This window comes from Xiphophorus maculatus, chromosome 10 (assembly GCF_002775205.1).
Source record: "Xiphophorus maculatus strain JP 163 A chromosome 10, X_maculatus-5.0-male, whole genome shotgun sequence".
NCBI classification, from domain to species: Eukaryota; Metazoa; Chordata; class Actinopteri; order Cyprinodontiformes; family Poeciliidae; genus Xiphophorus; species Xiphophorus maculatus.
In genome coordinates this window covers 24,641,237-24,668,069 of record NC_036452.1, presented here as the reverse complement: position 1 = coordinate 24,668,069, position 26,833 = coordinate 24,641,237, and the positions used below count along the sequence as shown (strand labels likewise).

General features: G+C 38.9%; 1 protein-coding gene across 7 annotated transcripts in view; it reads right to left on the bottom strand.

The window, feature by feature from the left end:
• The window catches only part of ryr2 (ryanodine receptor 2), a 144,379-nt gene that overhangs the window by 90,862 nt on the left and 26,684 nt on the right, over positions 1-26,833 (bottom strand). For 6 of the 7 annotated variants that reach the window (XM_023340674.1, XM_023340676.1, XM_023340677.1 and 3 more), the window contains exons 6-25: positions 23,707-23,819; positions 22,969-23,068; positions 19,739-19,835; positions 18,966-19,040; positions 16,561-16,717; positions 16,313-16,477; positions 14,893-15,014; positions 12,747-12,930; positions 10,928-11,063; positions 10,740-10,835; positions 9,931-10,049; positions 9,549-9,682; positions 9,095-9,336; positions 7,428-7,620; positions 6,899-7,103; positions 6,625-6,729; positions 6,245-6,348; positions 5,627-5,710; positions 4,746-4,905; positions 2,119-2,266 (exon numbers count right to left, since the gene is read on the bottom strand). In XM_023340674.1, the coding sequence (XP_023196442.1) occupies positions 2,119-2,266; positions 4,746-4,905; positions 5,627-5,710; positions 6,245-6,348; positions 6,625-6,729; positions 6,899-7,103; positions 7,428-7,620; positions 9,095-9,336; positions 9,549-9,682; positions 9,931-10,049; positions 10,740-10,835; positions 10,928-11,063; positions 12,747-12,930; positions 14,893-15,014; positions 16,313-16,477; positions 16,561-16,717; positions 18,966-19,040; positions 19,739-19,835; positions 22,969-23,068; positions 23,707-23,819 (2,739 nt within the window). Of the gene's footprint in view, positions 1-2,118; positions 2,267-4,745; positions 4,906-5,626; positions 5,711-6,244; positions 6,349-6,624; positions 6,730-6,898; positions 7,104-7,427; positions 7,621-9,094; positions 9,337-9,548; positions 9,683-9,930; positions 10,050-10,739; positions 10,836-10,927; positions 11,064-12,746; positions 12,931-14,892; positions 15,015-16,312; positions 16,478-16,560; positions 16,718-18,965; positions 19,041-19,738; positions 19,836-22,968; positions 23,069-23,706; positions 23,820-26,833 lie in introns of those variants that run through there. The other variant, XM_023340679.1, reaches the window with a different exon arrangement.

Here is a 26,833-nt window from a genome sequence, read left to right as displayed (position 1 = left end):
AAGGAACAAGGATGATCTAAGCCTGGCTGTTAGCCTTGTCTGGAGCACACTAGCTGCACAAGATAAATCACCATGGAAACTCATGTGCTATTGCTTTTGTGAAACCGAACCAAGGCTTAACCGAATTAAGCCAGGATATCTGGAAAATCCCATCTTAATTCACTGTCCTGTTTTTGTGAAACATGCTTATGTAAGCTGGATGATGCTGAACCAGGGCTGGCAATCCTGGTCCTCAAAGGCCAGTATCCTGCAACTCTTAGACATCTCCCTGGTCCAACACACTTCAATGAAATAGCTCAGGGGTGTCGAACTCATTTTCATTTTGGACCAAATCAAGATCATGAATGCTCTTAACAAAACTAAATGCAATCAAAAACAACCATTAATCATCATAAATGATGTATGTGAGAATGTGGCTGTTCTTATTTATTGGTTTTTTTTTTGTTTTTGTTGTTGTTTTTTTTGCCAGTTGTTTGTTGATTCTTGCATTGTGTGTGAATTGTGAGACAGTTATTTTTTGTTTTTGGGCATGTGCACCGACTGATGGCACCTTTTGAATTTCGTTGTCCTTGTGACAATGACAATAAAGATTTATCTATCTCAAATTATATCAATCATTCCCTCCAGTTTCTTGAGTTATTGTGAAAATTCACACAAAATCAGCAAATTTCTGCACTAAGGCATAATTTGAAGTTTATTGCAGATTTTGCTCAAAAACCTTCTTACTTGTACTGAACAGCTGCCTTTGCCTTAATTGATTAATCAGATTGCAGTCCATGATTTGTACAACGAAATACTAAAAAGTCGCATTTACCGTTATAAATAAGCCCAAATATTGCAAATATTTCCAAATTAGCACCACAAACACAAAATCCTGGAGGGACTGAAAAGATGTCCTATAATATTATTTATTTTTAAGAATTGATTGATATTTTAACAGTTTGTGAACAGGTTTTATCAATATATTCTGGCACAATTGGCCTATTAATGCTGTCGGGTAGAAACTGTCTCTGAGACGGTTGGTTCTTGTTCTGATTGCTCTGTATCTTCTGCCTGAAGGCAGCAGTGTGAACAGAGAATGTCCGGGGTGAGAAGTGTCCTTTGTGATGTGTTGTGCTTTTCTTAGACAGCGGTCACTGTGCAGGTCCTCCAGTGAGAGGAGAGGGCAGCCAATGATTTTTTGGGCTGTATTCACAACCCTTTGGAGAGCTTTCCTTTGAGCCGTAGTGCTGCTGTTATACCAGACGCAGATACAGTAGGTCAGTATGCTCTCTATGGAGCACTTGTAGAAGGACACCAGCAGCTTCTCCTTGATGTTGGCAGTTGGCAGTAAGCAGATAAAAACTGCATTGATTTGATTGATAATATAATATTTAAGCACACTTGGTGTTTAGTCAAGAATCTAGAGAGCCACATTAAAAGTTATGGCGGGCCGGATTTGGCCCCCGGGCCTTGAGTTTGACACGTGAAATAACTGAATAACCTCCTAAGTGCAGTTCTGCTAATGACCTCATTATTTGACTCAGGTTGGTTGAAGCAGAGACACATCTAAAAGCTGCAGCACACCGGCCCTGGAGGCCTGGAGTTACCCACTCCTGTCCTGAACACTAACATTTGCCTATTTTCTGTTGTAAAAACCATTTTGAGATGTTCTATAGGTTTTACTTCTACTATATGAACAGTTCACATTAACTTGAATGACCAGTATGGAATTCTTCCTTTGCACTGTGACAACTTCTTAGGACATGATTAGATTTTTATTAAAGATTCTATTTCAACTTGACAGTGTTCTTTTCACTTTAAATATTAACCATCTTGAAATTTTGTCATTTTTGGGAAGGTTATACATTATGCCAAATATAAAGTTGAATAAAATGAGCAACTTTCACTGCAACCTTTTGGGAAAAATGCTGTAAAATCAGTCATTTTAGGCTGAAACAATCACACAAAAAACATTGTAACATCCTGGAGGGACTAGACTACCATATTGTGTTATATACAATATTTTTCCCTCTGATATGCTATACGTCTGATTAAGTTTGAAATTTATTTTGCTTTAAAATGCTTTTACTGAAAATATTGAGCTTGAAAACATTTAGCATCAGCTGGGAATTGTACCATGATCCTGGTCTGGAGCTTCTAGGTTGTATCCATAGCCCAGTAAAGTCCTAACAGCCTCTCTCAGACTGTCTTTATTAGACTTTTTGGTTCTCTCATCAAGCAGCATGTATGGAACAAGGCGAGGGTTTCTCCGGTTCTTCACATCCTGACAAGGAAGAAAAGTTAAGACAGTCAACTATAACAAATTCTGTTATGTTTTTACAACACTTTAGTGCAATGGCAGCTAATTATAAAACATTGTTCCTCTCAAGTGAGTCAGTCACCCGAGAGAAAAAACTGCTGACTCACAGCAGAGGTTTTCAATGTGTGAGACATCCCTCCCAAAGGAGGGGCTGGAGTGGATTAGTTTCTGAGGAGAATCAGTAAACAGAGCTGAAGAAATATTACATTAGTCATCAAAGGGATAAATCAAACATTCCAGATGCAATGTAAGAGCTTATAGATCCATCGGATTCAGGGGAGTTTGAATGTAAAGGTAAAAAAGTCAAAGTATGAACAGACTCAAAATTTTACCACGATTGGCTTTGTTGAGAAAAAGGTCTTGACAATATGTTAATGGCCTGAAAATGCATATGGTAAAAAGAAAAAACAACTAGAAGGTTGGTGATTAGGCTCATTCGACTTCCATATTTACTCATCGAGTACAGAGGCATGTGACTATGTCTCTACTGGTGAATAATGTTTAAAATGTTCCTCCGTGTTCCAGGTGTCCAACCCTAAAACAATACTTTATTTAAGATATTTCAGTGCAGGGTTGGTTTTCACACTCCTAGTTATTTCCTTCACTGGTTGTCACCTGATGCTGTAGAAAGCCCAGCTCTGCTGCTGGAAGAATCCTGACTCACTGCACAGCTGGCACCACAGTTTGGACTCCTCACACTCTCATTCTCCACTCAAATTTGATAGTATTAACAGCATTGTTTCTGCTCTAACATGTTTCACATGTATTTTTATAAAAATGTAAAAAAAAAAAAAAAAAAAGGTAATGGACATCAGATCTAATGTTTATCCAAGCTCTTCTACCTTTCAGGATGGGGCTCAGTGAGTGAGTCATTTCCTTCTTTGATTAGAAAGATGAACCACTCATTTCAGATCTTTATTCCTGTTTCTTTCATTTCAGAATTATTTAAGACAAGAGCTGTTCTTTCAAGCAGATTTAGCAAACATTATTTATGGATTTGTGTCAGTATTTTTTGAAAACTGAAATGTGTTTTTTATCAGTCTGGACAGATTATCAATTTCCCTCCCGCAAGTTAGTTGATCGAAGCAGCCAGATGTCTTACTAAACCTATTGAAACACACTCATATCACCTGTGTTATGTGCTTTCCTCTGGCTCCTACTAGAGTTTGATTTAAACTAATCTATTAATAAATGGCCCAGCTATTTAAGTCATCTTTTTACCAAAAACATTTAGCCTTCAATCCCACCAGCCAGAATCTCTCTGTTGTTCCTCACGCAAAGTGAAAATCTACATTTAGGAGTCTGTTGCTCTTAGACTCTGGAGCTGTTTTCCATTGCAGCTTCACTTTACTGACTTTACACTTTAGAAAACCTGTTAAAAACCATCTTGTTCTACAAGGCTTCTAAAGTGTCCCTGACACAATAAAAACACTTACATGATATAGAAGGAAGAACTATTGTGTTCCCATTCTGTGTATACAAAAGTTTTGATGATAAATATTTCTCACAGAATACTCTAAATGCAGTTTTGCTGTTTTTGTATGTAACTGGGTCGTTGTGAGGATCTGCAGATTTGGAGGAAGAGGTTAGATGGAGAGATGAGGAAGAGGGAGCTGGTTCTACTGAAGGACTGGAGCCAGATTTATTTGAGCCAAATAGTTCAGGAAGCAACGATGACTCCGAGGTTCTGGGGAGGAAGAGTCAGACGGTGAAAGGTTGGAGCAGGACGTCTGTTGCCTCCAAATCACTGAATGGTGATAAACAGATTTATGTTATACTCATAAATCTGTTTATCACCATTCAGTGATTTTATCTTTAATCCTAGTTTAACTCAAATAATCCAGTTACTTAAAAGGAACTGCTTCAAGTTCTGTGTGTGTTCCAACAAATGAATATTCTGATCATGGAATTCAATAACCAGCCTTCCTGTTCCTCCCTTTTCCACATTTTGAGTTTGATTTTTCTACTTCTGATAACTGTATAATATTTCTTCGCTATAATCTTGTACTGCATAGAGGGATCATCAGTTAGCATTAGGCTAAATCAGCAGCCTCGGACGCAGACAACATGCAGACACAGACACGGACTCTTGCTCAGCAGACACCTTGGAGTCATCGTTGCTTCTTCATCGAACCATCTGGCTCAAATAAATCTGGCTTCAGTCCTTCAGTAGAACCAGCTTCATCATCACTACGTCCAGCTTCTTCATCCAAAACTGCAGATAAATCACTCAAATCTTCTCTGCATTTATAGTATTCTGTGGGAAATATTTATTATTAAAAGCTTTTGAACGGAAGCACAATAGTTTGTCTTTTTATATCATGTAAGTGGTTTTATCATGTCATAGCCTTATTGTGTTTTTTCATGTTTGACACGTTATCATTTTTTCTATATATAGCTGAAATGGGCAGAGAAGGCCCAACTCCACAAGCTGGTCTCTCACCTGTTGGATTCCATATGTCCAGCCCTGACGGATTCGGTCTCTTGCCCAAACATTGTGGGCATTTTCAGCCAGCTTGTCCACCATTGCTTCCTGTGTGGGAGTCAGCTTGATGTGACCCAGGTCCAGAGGAGCAGGTTTGTAGCCACTGGACAACTCATACCTGCACAGATTGGGTTGGAGGACAACACTGTCAGACAAAGCTGCTTGGTAACAAAAGAGCCTGAGGTATTTTTTTATTCTGAATAATGTGGAACATTACTGTTGATCTGATCCTCTAAGTGTTCAGCTGGTTTGTTTGATCACATGAAACTAGAATGATCAGATGTTCCTTTGGCAGTATGTCAGTATGCTCACTCCATTTTCCCTTCCCCCCCCATTCGTTGCACTACTGGCTCAGAGTTTAACTGTGTTACTCTCCTATTTAGCATTTAAAAGAGCAACTGCTGGCATTAACTCATGATATTTTCTTAAACATAAGAATCACCCTAGGCCTAATACATCTCGTTTGTTTCTGTCTCTATTCAGGCCCTCAGAGGAAGCTGACCTCTAATCAGCCGTGAGTTCTGCTGGAAGTTCCTTCCTGTTTAAAGGGATTTGTTACGTGTCAGTACATGCTCAGTCTGACAGACTGCTGCAAACTCAGTGACTCAACATGGTCTGGGTTTCCTTGGAGAGAAAAACGTTTCACCAATTAGCATAGTAAAGCACACCTGACAGCATTTTATAAGATATTTCTACATTGATAAAACTTGAATGTATGTAATTGACTGAATCGGTTTGTCTTGTAAAGTGCATTGTGAGGACATTTGTTGTGAATTGATATATACAGTAAATGAACTGAACTGCTTTTCAGCTACTGTCAAACTGTGGGTATGACTCACGTTGGTGATAGTTTCATGCTCTTTACTTTTTCAACAGCATGTTCATCTGCTAATCCAACATGGCATCCCAAAGCAAGTAAGGTTCTGCAACACAGAATTGAAATCAATAAAACTTTTCAAGTGGACCTTTTACTTTCCTGAGGTATAAATATGACACAGACAATTGTTTTGGAAATTCATTGGAAAGTGAAAGACCATCCAATGAATTCATTTCTTGCTTTGATTATCACAAAGCAGGAAATTAATACAACACTTACATTTATAAATGAACATGTTTACTACCAGAGGCATAATTAAAATGTTTAGAACAACTGGAAGTGGAACTAAAGGCTTCAGAAGACCTCAGTTTATTTTGCAACCACACACAATGAGAAGGATGATAAGGTGCTAAAAAACCTTGAAAGTAAGACATTTGTAGAAAAGAGTGGTAACTTACACTTACCATAAAAACATTTTTTTATAAGCCTTTAAGCACATCTTTACCAGGATAAACTAAACACATGCAAGTATTCTCAGCAGTATTTCCACTGAAGGTTTATCTAGAAGTGCACTGTCCCTGTCAGAACTGGATGTCACTCATAGATATTTCAATTAAAGCAACGTCTGCAGCTGCATTACTTCAGAGTCTCCAGAGACATTTGCAGGTTGTAGCTTCGTTCCTGTTCAGGAAGCTTTGAAAACTCCACTAAGCAGGGGTGCTGCCGCTTGTTATCGTCTCGCACCTGCAATTCACACAAAAATGAACGAAACATCACGTATTACATCTGTTCTCACAGCCATGACTCTAGCAGCATTTTAGCATTTATGTAAAAAGGAACAAGAAATGAATGTATGTACGTACACACACATTTATTAATAGTGTGTACATTTAATAAATGTACACACAATACATTTATTAAATGTGTGTGTGAAAAATTTTACCCTTGGCCATTAAACCTGCCTTCCCACCCATCTTAACCACAGAACTGACTGAATAAGACTCATGTTTCCATACTCACCACACCGTACGTCCATCCCAGTTCGATCTTGTTCATCACCCACAGTTCATGGATGTTTTCTGCAAGTTTCTCCCTGATTCTCTCCAAGTGAGATGGCAGAACAATCTAAGCAGACACACACACACACACACACACACACACGCACACACGCACACACACACACACACACACACACACACACACACACACACACACACAGGGGGCTGGGCCATCAGCTTTCAGTCACTTCATTGATTAGGTGTAACAAGGCTTTAAAGCATTACTTTGTCACTACCTGGCTGGTGTCCACAGGGGTGGGTGTGAATGCAGCCTGGCTCAGAGTGACAGTGGGTCCCAGCAGGTCTCTGGCTACAGTCTGGTCCTGGCTGGCCTCCAGTTTGAGTTTCTCCCTGGGCAACACTGCCTCAAAGCAGGGGGCGTAGCCTGAAGGGGGGAGGAATTTGAACTCTCCATGACGCCCCCCGAGGAGAAAACGCACTCTGCAGGGTCATGGGTGACAGGAGGGACGTTTACAAGCTTGAAGGAAATTGTGTGGAATCATGAAATGTAACTTATAACAACTTATAATAATTTAAAGTAATGAAGCTCAGCTTTAAATTCCTGAGCTTGTATAACACAGTACTTGTTGAAGTGGAAGTTGAATGTAGTTTTGAAGTATAAAATCGGACTGATGTTATATCTAAGTCTTTCACAGAAACCATGACTGTCTACCTTTTCACACTCAGTGACATATTATGCAGTGGCCACATACTGATTGTGTTAGATTGTAATACTGTGAAAAGAATTTCCATTTAAACACTAACTTGACCCCCGCAGAGAAACTGGCCACAGGAAAGAAAAGGCCCTCTGAGTTGAAGTTCTCAAACATGCCCTGAACAGGCTGGCCATTGATCCTGAAGGAGATGCTGGGAATGCTCAGGTCCAGGCAGCAGCTCACCACATCTTCTGAACGCAGCAGGTGCTGATTGGGCGATGTAACAGTCCGTGCAATGCAGCCTGCACAGGATCGGTGGAGAGACAAATTCAGTTCACATTAGGTCAAACGTCTGATCTGGATCAAATAAAACGAGCTCTGCCTCAGCTGGCTGGGACATACAAACATAGATTTGTGATATTTAAAAGTGCTGCTGGAGCTCATCACCTCAGAGCTCCACTGTGTGGCTCACCTACTTCACCACTGCATTTACTAAAACTCTGTACATCCACTGACACCACACATCTCCATGACAACTCCATACCTGTCCATTCCTAGACAGGTATGGAGTTGTCATCCAGACCAACTGCGCTCTCCATCTCTCCTCCTTTCTTTCTGTCTGTTTTCTCAGTCATTACCTCCTCAAAGTTCTCCTTTAATTTTCTTACCACAGTTTTCTCATTTACTGCCACATCCATCTGCTCTACATGCCCTCCAGCTCTTTCCCTCTGCCCAGCCAATCAGTGCAGATCCTTTTCACTTACTGTCTAATCTTACAGAGCTCAGCAGAAGTCTTCCCCTTTGCTGTTGCTACAGCTCTTTTTCCTAGGCATCTCTTCTCACAGAAGCCAAGTCTACTTCCTTCATCTTTTTGACTATTCCACCACATTTCTTTGTTACCTTCTTCCTTTGAATACATTCAACACCTTTTCATTTCACCACCAACTTTCTATTTAGGCCTGAAGTTACACCACATACATTCCTACCAGTTTCTCTCACCACCTTAGCTGTCCTTTCCCAGTTCTCTGATAGCCATTCACTAACTTGTCCTTGAACTTTCTCGAACACTTCTCCTTCAGCTTAGATTTCTGCCTGTACTCTTTTTCTCCTCTTTGTTTCCATCTTATTTTAATCCACTACTGTCCTATGTTGCTTTACTACACTCTCCAGTACTACTACAGTACAATTTTATAATCTCAGAGACTCTAACCCTCTCCTAAACACTCGTCACAAATTGTTCTTTCCGTCTCCATTCCTCTTTCTGAGTGTGATAATACAGTTTGATGCAGCCTCAGAGGTTCCTGCTCTCCTTTGGCTTTCCTTCCTTCCATTTGGTCTCCATGTTTATTTTTTCTCCCTATCAAATCTGCAAGCTCTCTGTCTCACCTGTCATTGTCTCCACTCTAAACTCTATAATGCTACCTTTCATCTGGTCTTGTTGCCCCTGAACGTGCTTTCCTTCTCATCATTTATCAGCACAGTATGCTGTTTATTAGAATTCTATTATCTCTTGTTTTTTCAAAAAAAATAATCAAAGTTTTTGTCACATTGTCCATCTGAGCCTCTCTTTAAGGCCAAACTAGATATAAAAAAAATAAAGAAATAAAGCTAAAAGATGATTATTTTTTATTTCTTGCTTGCCTTTACTTTTGGTTAGGTGGTTTAGTGTATGAACATATTTACAAATCACTGTACATGGTTACAATTTTGAAGAACAACAATAATCAACAATGTTTTTCTCATGCTGCATGAACAGTGTATGATCACAATGCTTACCTGACCACAGGTGAAGTCCATCGAAGCCGTAGGAGTAGAGATCATCGCCCACTCCGTTGCCTCCCCAGCCCTCCCCTCCACTGGGGTACGGCGCATAGCCACTGGTGTTGGCCCAGCCAACCCTGAGGTGAGTGGGTTCTGACGTGACAAATGGCACCGTCTGATCCACAATAAGTTCATAGTACCATTTTCTGTACTGGGCAGAGCCATCACTGACACCCAGGAAGATGTTTGGGCGCATACTGTTGAGAGAAATAAAGCAGACAGGAAGATTAGAAAACATAAAGACAACAATGACATGAGGAAGAGTACTGACAGTACAACTGGATTTGTTTCTTTAACCTCCACAAAAACAAAAATGTCAAAAATGTTTCAGTTCACTGTAGTCAGTTCAATTTTCCAGTCAGACAAGCATTAATTGTATACGTGTGTGTGTGTGTGTGTGTGTGTATACCTGCTTACGTGGTTGGTGAGGCGGGTCTGCAGCAGCAGATCTCTTCCTGGCAGCAGGTTATCACAGATCAGGTGCTGGTTGGAGCGCACCGCCACGCCATTACAGACACACAGTGAACACAACACGTCTAGGACCTGGTCACCAACAGACCAACAGACTGCAGATTAGCTCTCCTTTCTTCCCCAAGCTGTATCAGTACATTTAAGTCACTTCAGGGCATTTATCTGAGTTTTCATTATGAACATTTTAAACACATTTTTGTCATTTGAACTTAGCCTAAGTCTGTCTAAATAAGCACTATATGGGCTTCCAATATGGCTGCACATGTGAAACTTTAGGAATTTGATTATGTCAATTATAACATTTTATAGTGGTGAGCTACCTTATGGTTGCGTCCATGCTTGTCCAGAAGAGAAATGATAGATTTGATGTGTCCTTCTTTGATTATGTTTAGGGCTTCTGGGCTTTCCACCAGCACACAATGAAGCACCTCCAAGATACCTAGTGAAAAGAATCAAATAATCAGTCATTAAAATCTCAGGAATTGCTGAGACAGGAAAAAGTCCACAAAATGAGGCAATCTAGTGACAGGTTTGTTGGTTTCACAACACAAACACACTTGGAAACATGTCGTTTCCAAATCACAGTTCCCTGATTTGTATACATTTAAAACCTTCTGGTTTCACTACGAGCAAAAAGTCATCTCTTGCCTTCCTCCATCTTTACTCTTCAAAAATTGTCCAGTGAAGTTTTGGAAACTTTAGATATAATCAACACTTCTTAGTTTTCTTGTTTTCTCAGTATTTCTCAGAGCTTTATTTTGGTTTTTGACCTGAGTAAAACATTTTTGTTAGGTGAGTTTGGTGTTCACTTCTACAAGGAAGTCAGAGAGTCCTGCCCCCCCCCTACTGTGAAGCACAACACGAGCAGCAGACTGATTTTAGATTCCGGGGTATTGATGACTTTTTTTGGACAACTGACTTCCAAACATCGAGGGTTTCTACAACAAATGCTTAATTAAGTTGGACTCTGAAATGTATCATTTTATCTTAATATTTTTATCTTAATAATTGAGTCTTGTTGTTCCATGTTGTGAAATCCTCACAAAGCATCAAACCCGTTTCTTTTTCTCCTAGATCAAATTTTTGTCCTCACGTCCTCCATGTCTTGCTGAAGTTCAAGCTGCTGTACCTGAAGAAGCTTCCAGTCGCTCCAGTCTGCTTATCAGCCAGTCGAGAGAGCCGGAAAACTGAGCACAGTTTTTCCTGTTTCCCCGGATCAATGCAGCTTGAAACAATAAAGGAAGGTGGATTAGACAAGATATCAGCAGAGGCTGCAGGTGTGTAAAACTTGTCCACATTTGTATATACTGTGTGTACCCAGCAGTTGATACAAAGAGTTCAGGATGGAGCTCCAGGCCTCTGCAGCCTCCCTTCCAACCACCTCAGCAAAGTGAGCTGCGCTGCTGTACACATGGAGACGATCAATACACTCCAGCACCAGGCTGATCATCCCCTACACAAACACAAGGAGTTCAGTTTTCTCTTCTTCACTAAGGGCACCAGACAGTGTTTATGGCTGTGCTACTCTGTAGCAACAGATTGTTTTCTTCATAATGATGAGATGTAGATTTTCCATTTTATTTTCTGCTTCCTGGATTTTAATATAATAATCAGAGTTTTATTATTTTATTATTTTGCTGGGGCTAAAGGCAGCAAGACCCAAGCACAGTAGTGTATTGTTATTATTCTGCTGTGGTGAAGAAAGAGCTGAGCAAAAAAGGGAAGCTCCAGTTTCATTTCCGTTCAGAGCATCACCTGAACAAAAGTATAAGATCCCTCTTGGGATGCTGTGGTGGCACAGGGGTAAAGCACTATGGCAACTCGTTTTGAAATAAAATCGGTTTCATCTGACTCTCCGTAATTATATTCTAGATATCTCAAAATGCAGTTTGACTAGACAAAATTACATTTTGACTCTCCGTAATGATCATTTAAAATATCTGCATTTACATTCTGGGTTAGTAGGAATAATAAATCAAGATATCTTCAATTACATTTTGACGAGTCAAAATTCTTTTTAAGATATCTCAAATGACGTCAGCGGATTTATCATTTGATGGGACACATATCTGTAATTACAACTTTTGATGTTTTGAATGTAATTATGACTAGTCAAAATTATATTTGTATATTTTTCTGAATGAAGAATTGCGTGTGAACCCCTTAGTGCTGCTACTGAGCTGTCCAAACAGTTACCTGCTCAATTTAAGGTTTTCCGCACAAAATTGTCAGAAAATGCCACAATGTAGAAAGAGCTCAGCAGTGTGGAATCTGTGGAGAACTTATGCACTTAAAGACTGTTTCAGAAATCTGCAAAGGATTTCCTGTTTATTCACTTCCAACAAACACAATGCACTCAAAAACAGTTTCATACTACATTCAGCCATTCACTCATTAGCTGATGTTGGTAAGCTACATTGAAGCCACAGCTGTCCCAGTGCAGACTGACAGGATACACACAGTGAGCATCACTGGGTCCTCTGGCCACCACCAGAGGACCAGTTGGGCGAAGTGTCTTGCCCAAGGACATAACTGGAGCAGACAGAACAAGAATTTGAACCGGCAATCTGCCAGTTACCTCTGCCTCCTGAGTTACTGTCACTGAGGTGAAAAATTATGGCTAACCCCCAGGGATGCCAGCGCTGCTCTTTTATGCCTGAAACAATTATCAAGAAACTCTTGAGAGTAGCATCAACAGCCAGTATCCATTCCTCTTACTACCTTCAGCTCTATCAGCAGTTGAAAGTGATCACCCACAGGCCATTTAATAGCAGGGCTGCCAAAGTTTTCTCTAAACTGGAGACAGACAGAATGGGTGGACTGGGGCTGACCAAGACCCCAGAGGTGGTGAGATCAGTGTATGTATCCTGCAGATTTGGTGTGCCCTACTGCAGCCACAGCATTTTCAACACATCAAGCTGAAATCTTCCCCCTCTCCTCTAGGGGGAGCAGGACGAAGCATGGTCATGTGATGGTCACATAGTTAAATTTGTCAGGCCAAAGTCACCAAGAGAAAACTGATATCATGATCCAACCAAAGGTCTATTTGGTCTGGCTTTGCTCTGAGTGAGAAATTCTGTAATACACACACACACTCGAGCACACCCACACGCACACACCTAGAGTTGCTTCCTACCTCCTCTTGGAAGAGGTTCTGTCTGTTTTTTAGAGCTCTCAGTCGGTTCTGCTTGTCTTCATGGTCCAGGTGATCCTCAGGTGGTTGGAAGTAGCCAATCAGATCTTGTAGACTGAGACTGACTGAGTCTATTGGAAGATCTAAAGTAGAACTTTTTCCTTTTTTTCTCACTGTGTCCAGACCTCTGCAGATTCCATAGAACAGAATGACTTTAATGAAATCAGTCCAATATACAGTTCTGGTTATAGAATAAACTGTAAAGCTTGTGTGTGTAAAACACAAGTAAGTAATTCATGGGAATCGCCTTGGACTTAAAATAACTGATTTAACAGGTTTTTTTAGTTTGCAAAGTTAGCAGCCATCTTCATAAATATAATTGTATCATGTATATACGTCCTCTTGCATGTATATTCAGGTCAAATAGAATTAAATTTTTGATTATAGAGATTTAAAATGTGTAATGCCGGTCTGCTTTTTACCAGGTTCTAAAATGATTCAAAGCTAACCTCAAACAAACAGCCCAGATTCTGCCAAATGAAAAGATTAAGCCAAAGTACACAAAAAAGCCTAGAACTTAAAGGATACATACTCATGGCTTCACAGTCGGTTTGCACTTTAACAGTGCTATCTTTCTTTGTTTTTAATGTTCTTGTCCTTTTCTCCTTTCGAAAGCATTTAATCTTTTAGCAGTTTTTTTTTCTGCTCCTCCAGGTTTTCACCACTGACCTGTGTTCCTCTTAGGAATGAGGGTCTTAGCAATATGACTTGCTCTATCCTACATTAGGGCAGCCTCTCTGCCTGCAGTGTATCTATCCTGAGTTTTAAACTTTATGTGACAGGTTATTGCTCCAGTAATTGTCAAGGCTAATCTCCTCCTCAGATATGTTTATCTACAAAACTGCAGAGTGGCTTCAGAAAACAGTCTGCTGTCTCAGACACAAACACTGGTGCTCAAGTGATTAAATCTCTTTATCTGTCTTCGTGTGCAGTAAATGGGTTCAACTCAGGGGTTAAGAGGTTCCTGCTAATGCAGTATTTCAGTATCCTGAGCAGAATGACTGACACACTGTTGGGACACACTTTCATCAGTAGATGAAGAGACATGTTACCTTTGGAGTTTTGCAAGTTTGTGCACATATTTACTACTTCCTAATACTCTCACATTGATTATGTTCCTGTACTTCATATCATTTGTTTACATCTTTGTGTCTGAATGGATTATGGTCTGAACTCAAGTTTTCTTGTATTCATCGGGATTTTCTTGTCATACAATCTTTTGGAGAAGAAAAAGGCTGCTTCTATGTCAAGCTAAAATCTAGCTCTGATGTGCTTATCAAATAAATTATGATCAAATAAATCAAGCTATTGTGCCCTTATACCTCTAGGAGGAGACATTCCCTCTTAAATTAGGGGACACTGCACACAACACTCTAAAGAACCCAGTGTATTCTGTAAACATCAACAGTCCCCAGTAAACCACATCTTCAACCATGTCTCATCTGCTTATCTTAGTTCACATTTCAAATTGCTGATTCATTCTCTACCAATTTCCTGTCTGATCTGCTGCAAATAAAGGCCACTAGTCCAGAAAAACTTTCAATAAAAGAAGAGCAACCTAACATGATTTAAATCTACTTTTTAGTAAAAGTTGACTGTAAAGACTGTAATGTATTCTTGTAGAAGAATCTACTCTGAACTGCTGGGGCTGTGCATGTAAAACACTACCTGAAGGCACACCTCCAAAACAATTTTCATCCCACAACAAAACACCAGAGAAGACGGGCAGATATTTTCTGACTTCAGCAGAAGTGAGGTGCTCCAGTAACAATGAAGGCATCTTTATCACTGGCCCCAAAGAAAAGTGTGGCAGACTCCTTTTTATGTCAGTCAGTGACAGGGTCTGTAAACCTTCCCTAATCTCTGTTATAAAGCAGTGAAATAGTTTTGTATAATTTGTGTAAGATAAAATGACCATACTTCGTAGAGCTCCTACCTTATCAATGAAAATGTGTGAGATGATGCTTAGAAGATGCACTTGCTCCAGTCTTGTTTTACTCAAACTGTCAGTGCTCTGTTGTGACATCTCTCTTTATGTGCATCTCTAGTAAATAAAGTTGTGAAGGTGAAAGTGTGTAGCAGAACACACCTGATGAAAATGTTGAAGAGAAAGACGGTACTGCGGATGACCCTGGCAGTCCGGCTCTCCTCATGTTGTGACCGAGACAGAGTGAGCCCATCGTCCATGTGACCTTCATGGTGCATGATGGCCTAAAAGAAAAAAAAAACACAAAACCAACAAAATCCCCCAGAAAATGCTGAATCACTCTCTGATCATCACTGTGAATGAACTGGGATTTTTAAAAAGATGTATAGTGTCAAAACAATATCCTGCAAGTCTATGTTTGTTGAGGCACTATGAACTGACGGCATTAGCAACATAGAACCTTTTGATGGCTGAAAGGTCTTATGGTCGATTTTCATCTTAACTGGTTTTGAGATAGGCTACACCAAAGAAACTGCCAATTTTACAGTTAACAGGTCTTAATCTCTGAATGGTCAGTTACAAACTAAAATTCAGAAAAAATATTGAGACTCAATTTAATATTTTGGGTGTCAGTGAAGAGTTTAAAATGAGATTAGACGAAGCATACAGGGTGCCTGTTTGTTCAGGTTGGCACAAAGGAGACTAATTTGTCAGCAGATAAGAAGTTGCTCTGTTGGAACTTCCTGAAACAAAATGTAGTGTTATGGAACATGCTGGATTTGGAAATGTTCACAGTTTAGTACCAGCTCTACAGGGAATGACACACAGAAACGTCTGTTAGCTCTGTAACAATGCCAACTGCACTACATCTGCAAACAGTGTTAATGATTCAAATAGATAATACATGGAGCTAAATGGAGATGAAATTGTAAACAATGTAATCATTTGGTCTTTGTTATAAAATGTAAGTGTAACTGCAAAGCTGTGTAACAAACACTGCTCTCTCTCTCTACACACAGTGTAACATTTGCCTCAGATGTTAAAGTAGCTCAATAATTATGATGAAAAGACTTATGTTTAACTGCAATAAAAAAACTCAGTGATTCAAAAATCTAACAGTAAATCAGAACTTTTTCCTCTGATATAAACTTAGATACCAAAAAAACAAGGAAAATCTTGTAATGTATTCTTTTAAACAGCTTGTGCATTACAAATATTTATTGCATAGGAGTAAATGAGATATTCTGTAATTCCTGTGGTTGGCTTTCATTTGTCTCTGTCCCAAAACCAGGAGGGTTTGGATAGAGAGAGTTCTGTAACTGTGGGCTCTTGATGATATGCCATTGTTTTATATCACAACAGTTTATTATTAAGTAAGATTATTTTAAGATTTAGTCAGGAAGAAAAAAGCAAGTATTTTGTTTTTATTGTAAAAGACCTGACAAAATGTTATTGAATTGTGTATCTCCAGTTGAAATCTCTGGCACTGTTGGTTTCTTACAGTTATACAGTGGGCTTGAAGCCAGAAAGGTCTGCTGAAAACTCATTAAAGATTAAATGAATCAAATGTATAGTATAATACCTTTCTCTGTACTCCACCCATGCGCGCACACTTTGCATCAATAGTTTGGTATGTAAGCCACAGGGAGGTGTTGACATGTTGAATATAGCACACAGAGTCACCATACTTAATGTCTGGTGTGCCCATCCCATCCACCTCCTTCCTCACTCCAGGGTCCAGCTTTTCCTGATGGGCAGCAGAGAACAAAAACACAGTCAGGTTGTCACTTGTATTCATTGGCACTGTGGTGATCGTCACTAAGGATTTACCTTGGACAACCTGAAGCAGAAGGCAGTGGACCTCACATCGGCTTTCTCTTTGTCCATCAGAAGAAGAGACTTATCTTCAGTCAGACTCAGATATTTCCCTGTAGTCACATGTCTGAGTCTGAAAGGCTGACCCCAACGGATATGACTCCCACTCCACCTGGAAAAACACAAGAGCAAACACAGCTTTCAACACCCGCAGTTCTGATGCAGCACTTTTGTCAAAATAAATCTACATCTAGAAAATGACAACAATTTTTTCTCCAAAGAGTTTTTGCAGCACTAATGGCTTGTATTTTTTTTTTGCGACAGTAGGCAGACAGGAAAGTGACGAGGACATGTGGCAAAGGTCGCCAAGACCAGGAGTCAAACCCGCGACGTCCGAATCGAGGACTAAGGCCTCCAAACATGGGGCGTGCTAACCCCCGGCACCACCACAGCACGCCCCAAAATGACAACAATTAAGCAAATATTAAACATAACTTTCATTAAGCTTATATATTATATTTCTGGATTAAAAATATGTTTTAATTGGTCTGACGTAGCATTCTAATTTTTAATATTATGCTTCATCACATAGAAGCTGAAAATAATTAAAACCAACAGAAATGAAGGCTGGAAAACATCAGTCTGAGTGGAATAAATCTGTATAATGTGTTTCTGTTTGTAATGGAGTTACTGGAATCAATTAACTTTTCAATAATATTCTAAAAAATATAATTTTATAAATATTATACATAGAAATAGAATATAATCAAGATGGTACAAATAGGTCCACCCTGCAGGCACTTATTCACAGCAAGTAATTATTCAATTAGATCTAAACAGTGTAAATTCTGGAACTCATTACCACCTCACCTTAGAAACATAAAGTCATTCCCTAAATTTAAAACCGAACTTAAAACACACCTTTTTAGATCTGCCTTTTCAATATGACACAATTGGTTTGCTTGATTTTTTATATAGATTTTTTACATAGATTTATATATAGATTTCATATAGATACATTGTTGTGTATTTATTCTATCTATTTTTAATTGCTACATTTTATTGTTTTTGTTACTTTTCGCTCTTTGTATGGTGTCCTTGAGTGCCAGAAAGGCGCCTTTGAAATAAAATGTATTATTATTATTATTATTATTATTAAATAAAATGTGGAAAAAAAACTTCAATGTTTATCAGCTCGTATCATGTTAATATGAGTTCAGTTTTCACATTCCAATCAGTGCAATCAGCCATGATTAAATACAGAAATGATTCTGTATTTGTCATGTCAGAAAGATGTGCTGTGCTTCAGTCAGCACTGGCAACTTTTGTCTCAGAAAGACTTTGAGAGTCCACTAAGAGCATTGGTCAGCCTGTGTTTTTGCTAAGCACCAAAATACATTAAAGATCAACCTTCCAGACCTATCAGGTCTTCTGGTTCTGGTTCTGCTGTGCATTCCCAGAACCAGGACCAAACATGGAGAAGCAGCATTCAGCTTCTATGCACCACAAATCTGGAACAAACTTCCAGAAAACTGCAAAACTCACTTAAATCTAAACTAAAACCCCACCTGCTTAGAGCTGCTTTTGATTAATAATAACTGAAACATTGAACGATATATTTAGTGTTTATTATTCTCAATGATTTTGATTATGGAATTCGACAAAATTTATTGTTCACTGCTCATTTCATAATTGCTTATTGTGCTATGTTTTTATCATGTGTAGCACCTTGAACTGTTTTGTTACTGATATGGTTTATACAAATAAACTTGACATGACTTTAGTTCTTTAAAGAAATATATAGTAGCTTTAACATTCATCCCAGTGAGATCGAGCTGGTGACTGGTAAGGTGAACCCAAGTGTAAATGGATTCTATTTTGCTGTATTTTACTGAATTATTGATGCAAGTCTCCACTAATTTTTGTAAAAATGTATATTATAGCAAAACATTTCTTCAGTTTTATCTGCTACACAAAATAATTTTCATAGTTTCTTTACCATCACTGAAAAATGGAATACAACACAGTGTGGTCAAAGTGTTGCATACATAGTAGACAGTCTGAAACATGGCAACCATGCATGGTAATGGTCTGCAATCCTTTCAAAACACAAGCTGTGACAGTGCTAGTCCTTAGCAACCATCACAACCATTTAAAGGCTTGTGACGCACACAGTTTGAGTAAAATGTGTTATATTTTTAACTTGTACTCTGACACTCTGCAGCCAGCAGTACAGTGAGCGCTACCAGTTCATTACTCAGCAGCAGGAGCTGAAAACGTCTTGACAGACACAGAACACAATAACTCATGTGATCAAGTGTGTCTGTCAGTGTGTAGGAGTGTGGTTATGTATAGCAGTGATCTCATGTTAACGGAGCAGTTTGCTGTGGATATCAGCCCAATGAACACGCTGTGCTTACATGACGCGCAGCGTCTCCAGTCTCCACAGGGACCTAGCATGACTCGAAACTGCTCCTCCTTCATAGTGCACTGACCTGGAGAGAAAATGAAGCCATTACACCAAACCACAAACACTTCCTCTGACATTCAAACAATTCTTGGGCAGTTTTACTTTTGTGCTGAGTACAGTAATATCTAGATGCACCTGGACGACTCAGAATCACAGACACTAAGCTGCTGTCAGTGAGGGGGAGTACACAGACACTTTCAGCAGTGCTGTTAAACAATATGGCTGCAGCCAGTGGGAACATCTTCAAACCATAAAGGAGTTCACTCTCTGACTTTCTGTCACAGTGGAGAACTCAGCATTTCTGCCAGAAGCAGTTCTGCCACAGCTACACACTCATAGTCTCATCTGCAGGGTGACAACCCAGAATACAAAAATTAATAGCTTTAAAACTTTAAAACTCCTTCATAACACTGACAACCTAAGAAAATATAGGTTAAGTAAGATGCTCCACCTAGCATCTTATTAGCTTATTAAAGCTAAAATAATAGTAAGATCTTTTTAGCATCTTGACCAAGAGAAAATAGAATTTATGTTCAGTGTATCTTCAGTGGACAAGAGCATTTTAGTTTTTTTTTTAAACAAGAGACAATAAAGAGAGAAGACTCTAAAATCTGAACTTTTTCAAATCCTTTTTAATATCAGTCAACATCAATCAATCAATCAATCAAATTGTATTTGTATAGCACATTTCAGCAGCAAGACATTTCAAAGTGCTTTCATCACCTTCTTTGTTCCTCTCCATGTTCTCCAGATGGAACAGTCAGACATTCATCCATATGTCCATGGAGGAGCCGCAGAACATCCCCTCCTATTAGGAAACCTACAGACAACAGAGTAAAACTGGCAACAATAGAAAATAACAATAGAACATGAAGAGGATAAAGACGGAATAAGACGGAAGAAAAGACAGAATGGATTGTATAATGTAACGCTACTAATAGGAGTACAGAAACAGTAATAAAACCTATATGGTTGACCTACAGCTTTTTTGTTAGTATTTTTGCTGAGCATGAAGGTGCCAAGATGTGGCTGAAAGAGAACTTAAAGAAGTGGAGTAATTATAGAATAATGACTGGTAAACTCAGGCAACTCATTCTCAGTTACTCCTTGCTGGTTCCTCATGTTAAATCCTGATTAGAACAGGTGTTCTGTTTATCTGTGCTACCCGTAAATCCGTCCTACCTTGTGGTAATGCGCACATCGATGCTACGTCACATATTGCTTACTCAGCAGATTTATTATACATACGTCCTACCTGTGGAAGTATCGTTTCATGTGTTTTATTTCATCGAAGATTACAGTAAGCTTTATTTAATTTGTTTTATACTTGGCTTTCATTAAGCTGCTATATTGCTTCATGTTTTTAGTTTACATGACAGCAGCTTGTAAATATATTTATGGCTTTAGTTTGCCATCTGCAATGTCATTACTATTATAAACAAGTCATTGTTTGGCGGTTAATCAGGACAAAATACGTTGATTTTTGGGCTATTTTGTCCCTATATTTTAAAAATATTTTAGTTTATTACACTCTTTTTAGTATTAAACTTTTCTAAATAGATGTTGATAGCAATAGTGTATGGGATTGAATCTGTGTAATATTAGTGTATATTAATCATATCCCATCATTTCAGTGACCTGTGCAGTTCGGTGGACACATTGTGGCTGCGCTGCATCTGATAACAGACATACAACGTATTAATGTGCAAAAAAAGAGTTGCTGTGGTCTGTTGTCTGTTTAATTTAATTCCAATAAAAACCTGTTTCCCCTGTCTGATACTGTTTTATTCTTACAAACACCTCTGTATTTAAAATATTTTTTAACAGGTAGGATATTCTAGTAAAAGAATTAGTGCATACATCTATAGCTTTTCATTTTAAACGAGTAGAATATTCAGATGAAGGAAGTGATCTTCTTATGGTTTCGTCATGTATATAAATTGTTCCAATGCTAAGCTAAGCATAACTCCTAAGCTTCCACTTCAGTCCCGTCACTCAAATAATGTTATCCAATATATTTAACATCAACACAACCCGCTATAGTTTTCCATTTGTAAACATGATGGACGCGTAGCACTGACAGATAGACTTAGCTATCTATCCGTGCTAAGGCAGGAAAATCTGACGAGGTAGTACTGGTAGTCAGAACACCAGCAGTACAGGATTTCTTGCACAAGCAATTTAGCACTCCTTATTTGCAATCTCTTAATCAAGGGCCCAAAGTACTTTACAGATGTTAATAACAGGAGAGACAAAATCCCTAGAAACAAGCCCATAAAACTATTATCAAACTAAGTAAACAAACAAACAAACAAAAAAGCAACAACTAATAAGTATCTTCATAATAATCATTTGTGGCCTTGGTTGTGAGCTGGTTAACGAGTAAAATTCATAAAATTTAGCAAGTTAAAAAACTTCAAATGACATGATTTACCTGCTGTATGTGAAAATTAAAGTCACAAAAGATAATAATTCTGCTATACTTAATATGAACAGCATAGACAAAAGGATGAAAGTAAAAGTGAGAAACTGAAATGAGGCATAACTGTCAAATGAAAATGCTTGAACTACGTGTACCAGAAGAACCTTTTCTTCCTTCTCCGATTAAAAATGCTAAGCTAAGGTTTGAAAGAGAAGCTTCAATAACAGCAGCAGGTTCATTTGTGTCAATGTAAGTTTCTGTTAAAAACATACAATTAATATTCTGATCTATACTAATTTCATGATTTTATTTTATTTATTTTTTTTATTTTGATTTAAATAAAAGAGTCTGAAAGTGATTTGACTTTCACCATAACCATCAAGGTTTTCTGAGACAGTTTTTTAGGTTTGGATTTATAGATCTTATAAATATAATACCCATCACATATACTTGGCTTATGTGATGGGTATTTTTCAATTAGTTTAAGGTTACAACAACGGAAACATAACACTTGTCACAAGACGAGGCTGCAGGCCTAGCAAAGCGTGTACTGTTCAAGCAGAACTGTGATGATGGTGACACGGACAGATGAACATCAATCCTGGTTGGAGCGGCTGGTTGGATGATATATTTTTTGTCTGTTTGCAGTAACGCTGTAACACAATACTCAAGTAAGCTGTTGGAGGATAAAAAGTGGCTGCCAGCACAACTAAGGTAAAGTTCATATGCCAGTTGTAGTAGCAGTACGCCCCAGCTGCAGTTACTCGTTATCTCTGCCTAACATAGATGTGATCCAGTGCTGGCCCAGTTTGGTATTGATGTAAACATTGGGTCTGCCTCCCAACTGGTACAACTCAGTTTTTGCCATGGCTTCCCAGACTCTGGCCTGTCTGTGCGCAGGCTATCAACAGGCTTGATGTCAGCTATGAGCCCTTTTCTCTTGTCCTCAGACAGCCTGATTCCTTCAGCTCTGCTTCAGCTTCAGGTTTGATCTTAGCTTGGAAGCCGCTTGATAGAATCCAGGGAACAGTTGCAGACAAACACCAGAGGCAACCAGAGGGAGAAGTGAAATCCCCTTGACCTTAATGGTGATTTGAGCTTTGATATAATTTTTTAATCTACTTGAATTTGTCCTGGATTAGAGTAAATCTTTTCTTCTACACACTGAAAGGTTTTGTGACAGAGTGATGTTATTGTAAAGTGCCTGGAGAGCTCTGACTGCTAGTCAGGAGGCTTTAAGTACCCAGTTCAAGTATCTTGAGTAAAATTATTAAGGATATTTAAGACCCTGGATAAAAAATTGAATAAGACTAAAAATCAATCACAAGTAAGGCCAATTTCTACAAGTTATATGTAGGAATAATTTGTCCAAATGGAGTAAAATTTTACAACAGTTAAAAGTCAAAGTCATCTTTCATTACGTTCCAGCTGAAGAAGCTTAGAAGTTAATTTGCTGATAGGACCAGACAGTAACAAACAAGCAGGAAGGAAAATGAATCCAGAAGGGAAAAGTAACTGTTCAATGACGTACCTTGTGCTACTTCACTGCCAGAACAGATGGGAGCCACACTCCATAGTGTCTGCTGAAAGGCTGCATCTACCTGCAGGCTGCCATTCCCATAGGACAGATGCTACAAGAAACATGATAAGTTAAATTACACAGGCAGAGATATTTCTATGATGATATCAGCACACAGACAAGAGATTTCCTGCAGGTAGACTGGGGAACTTGAGGTCACCACTGGCATTATGAGTGAGTCTGTTTGTCTGTCAGCACAAACTCACTGACTTAAAGAAAGATGTACATATTCATTAATTTCATAAACTTAGTAATTCTGGTTTAAGACTAATCAGCGCCAGCTCAAACTGTTTAACTTTGCGTAAACAGTTAAGTAAACATCAGCAGTAGTCAATTTTCTGTTTACATCAACCTGATAAGGCTGAGTGACGACAAATCACTGATGCTGATAGATGCAAACCTGGAACTTTGAGCCTCCAAGCTGCGATCAAGTCCAACACGCTTTACCAACTGTATGAGATTGTTCAGAAAATGTTGGACAAACCCAACATGTCTGCTGTTAAACCTTAGTATACACTGACATATAAACAGTAGGTCAATATATGCATTATAGATCATGATGAGCTGCTGGAGCAAAGGCAGAAGTTGAGTATAAAAAGAGAACAAGATTTATTTGAAAGTCAAGGAAGGAAAAGAGAGAGATGAGAGCCTGGTGCTGCTCCCACGTTCTCCCACAGACCAACAACTGACCAGATATCTTTCAGAGGAGACGCTGACCAGGATGAGATCATCTCCCACTCTAACCTTCTCTCCCTCTGAACGCTGCTTTGATGCTGGATGGATGGTCCACCAGCATGCCTCACCTACACACACACGCCCACGCGCACACACACACACACGCACCCCGACTGTAAAACAGGGGATATGGAACATGGTTAATGTTTTCTTGTATTTTACTACATACCACATGTGATAAAAAGATTCACTGTGCTGGAAATCAGCTCAGAGCTCTCCCTCTATCCAACAGCCAAACATTTGTATTTTTAAAAATCTCCTTGTGCAACCATTAATAGAGCAGAAACAGGAAATGTGCGAGTGGCTTGATAAGATGAATTAAATGAAAATAACAGGATTGTGCTATTTTCTGCAAGAGGCAGCGCAGGGCTAATGCTAACATCTTTCCATCCTCTTGGTCAACAGTCACTCAGGATGACCAAGGTCAGCACCTGCAAGCAAAGTGTGAAAAGCAGCAGCAGGTCCAGCATGTTCATGCAAAAGCCAGCTACCCTGTTGGTGAATCTGCAGAGGAAGTGACTGGAGTGACTGGCTGCTTTTGTTACTCAAAGTCAATACTGTAAGAACTACTTAAACTGCAACAAATTGTAGCTAAATATTTAAATTAGATTTCTTTTGTTTAGTGCAGTACAAAAGTACAAAGTTTTAAAGGTTCACTTAGAAAAGAAGCTCAAAGAAAGATAAGCTGTGTTGATTGTTAGCAAAGCTAGCTGTACAGAGACACATAGGCATTTGTGATGAAAATAAAGTCACTCACTGGTTGAATTATTGTGCGGAGGTGTTGACTAACGTGTCGTATATATGGGACAACACTGTGTCCAAAAGTCTGCAATATAGTGATGTGACATTCACAAACATGGGCGCTGCCAGGAATCTTGGGCCCCATGACAAAAAATTTAATTGGGCCCCCCCATGCAGCTGCTGTTACAATTTTTTGAGTCTATCTGACCTATCAAAAGGGTCACAATTTTAAAGGCTTGCAACTGTCTTGCTTTGGTCCAATACTGATAACTATACTGATAACTAGCACAATATTTACTGCTCATGAATTTTACATGGAACAGTCCACATACAGTTTGCAAGTAGGTTGCTTAAATTTTTTCTATTAGTTTTAGATAACTGAAATGTCTCTCCCCATGAGCAACAGTCATTGGCAACATGCAAAATATACAAGAAGCCTTCTCAAAAAATGCTATGTAGTTGCATTTTATTCAAGCTGCAGTATATAACTTTAATTAAAAATATGTTTTCTCCATATTTGTTAAATATGGAGAAAACAAACAAACTGGCACCATTTAGTATCAGCTTGTTATGAGACAGATAATATGTGAAAATAATCAATCTCCTCCATCTCCTCCACGTGAACTACTATTACTGGCTGAAGTAATGCAACGTTCCAGCCAAAACAACCAATCAGAACTAGTAGGACGGTCTTAGCGCTGTCAATCAACCTCATTCACTCACTGCTAAATGTGCTAATGGTGGAGAAACAACTTATCATTACAGGAAAAATGTTTATGTGCTGTCATTGGTAGCTATGCTAACTAGAATGAGCATTCACAATACGCTGTTAGCTGCAGCATAGGGATGAGATGAAGATGAGATTGTGATTGACAGCAGTAAAACCCTGCTGTCTCTGATTAGCTGTTTCTAGATAGCACTGGGAGAAAGCAGAGGAAATAGATTATTCACAGAGTATCTCTCATGTCAGATTATTCCTTCATGTCACAATATAATATCAGTTTTAACAAATATGTAAAAAAAACTTTTTTTTTTATAAAAGTTTCATACTGCAGCTTTATTTTCACTTAGAGGACGGGTTAGGAGGGGCGTGGGTTAGAGCTGCTGCTGACTGATTCATCTGTTGTTAAGTGGTAAAAGATACAGAGACCAGTTCAATATATGAATATGTTGGTAATTTCTTTCCTTAATTCATTAAATGTTAGTGAAATGGAGGCAAACAGTCTGTAGCTAAGCTAACTATGCCGAATGGTTGATAATCTCACACAGTCTAACCACCTCGGAGAAAAACTGGGTTTTTACCCTTTTCTCCCTCTGTCTCTCTATTTTTTGAAAACCTAACTTTATTATTTTTATTAGCAGCATAGTAACAACCACAGTCGTTCTTGTCTTCAACTGACTGCTGCTGAACATTGTCACCGTCAAGCTAAGCAGGAATGAACCATTTCATGCAGATCCAGGGGTGTTCAGGGCAAATGTTTGCTTTTTGGTTTGGGAGGGCTAACATTTAATTTTTACTGCTAAAAACTATTTTAGAAAACACGATATAATTAATTTTGTAATTGACAGGGCCCCCTTTTTTTCATTTCTATGAAAAAAAAAAATTGCGGAAGGCCGCCTGTTGGTCAGGGGCCCTTGGAATTGTCATAACTTCCCACCCTATACAGCGCCCCTGTTCACGAACAATCTGAGACTTCTGAACTTCTCTTTACTAAGAAGTTAGGACTGGAGCCTCACTGGGAGCTGTTCTTTGTTCTTGTAATGTTCTGCGTACACTGCAGTTGCTATCATTATTTTATTTAATTATATACATTGATATTTATTTAATTAGCGAATAAATAAAACACAAGAACAAAAGAGCACGCAGAGCATACACATTGCTCATTGATTGTTTTCGTTCAAATTGGCAGCTGTAATGTCTGCCATACTCACCCTCTCTCCCACTGCATGTGTGCCATGCAGTGGGAGAGAGGGTGAGTACAGTCATGCTGGGCGCCTTGTGCTTGGTTACTTCTTGCTTGTTGCTCTTTGGTCAGTGTTCATAGTTGACCATTGTTTACCTTCAGGGCATTGCCTCAATTGCTATGTTTAATAGTGCAGACAGTGGTGATTTCTGACATGAATGATATGGGCAAATGCCCAGGGCATTATCTTTTAGAATAGGAGAACAAAGAGTTTGTTCTGCTTTTAATGTTGGTTAAATTTATTTCAGCTCTAAGTATTTAATATCCAGGTGTTTTTATGGGAATGTGAATCTTTCAGATCAATTTGATTAGCAATTTTGATCATATTTCACATTTTGTTTCATGTAGCGCGGGGTGCTGTTCTTGGTCTTGATTTG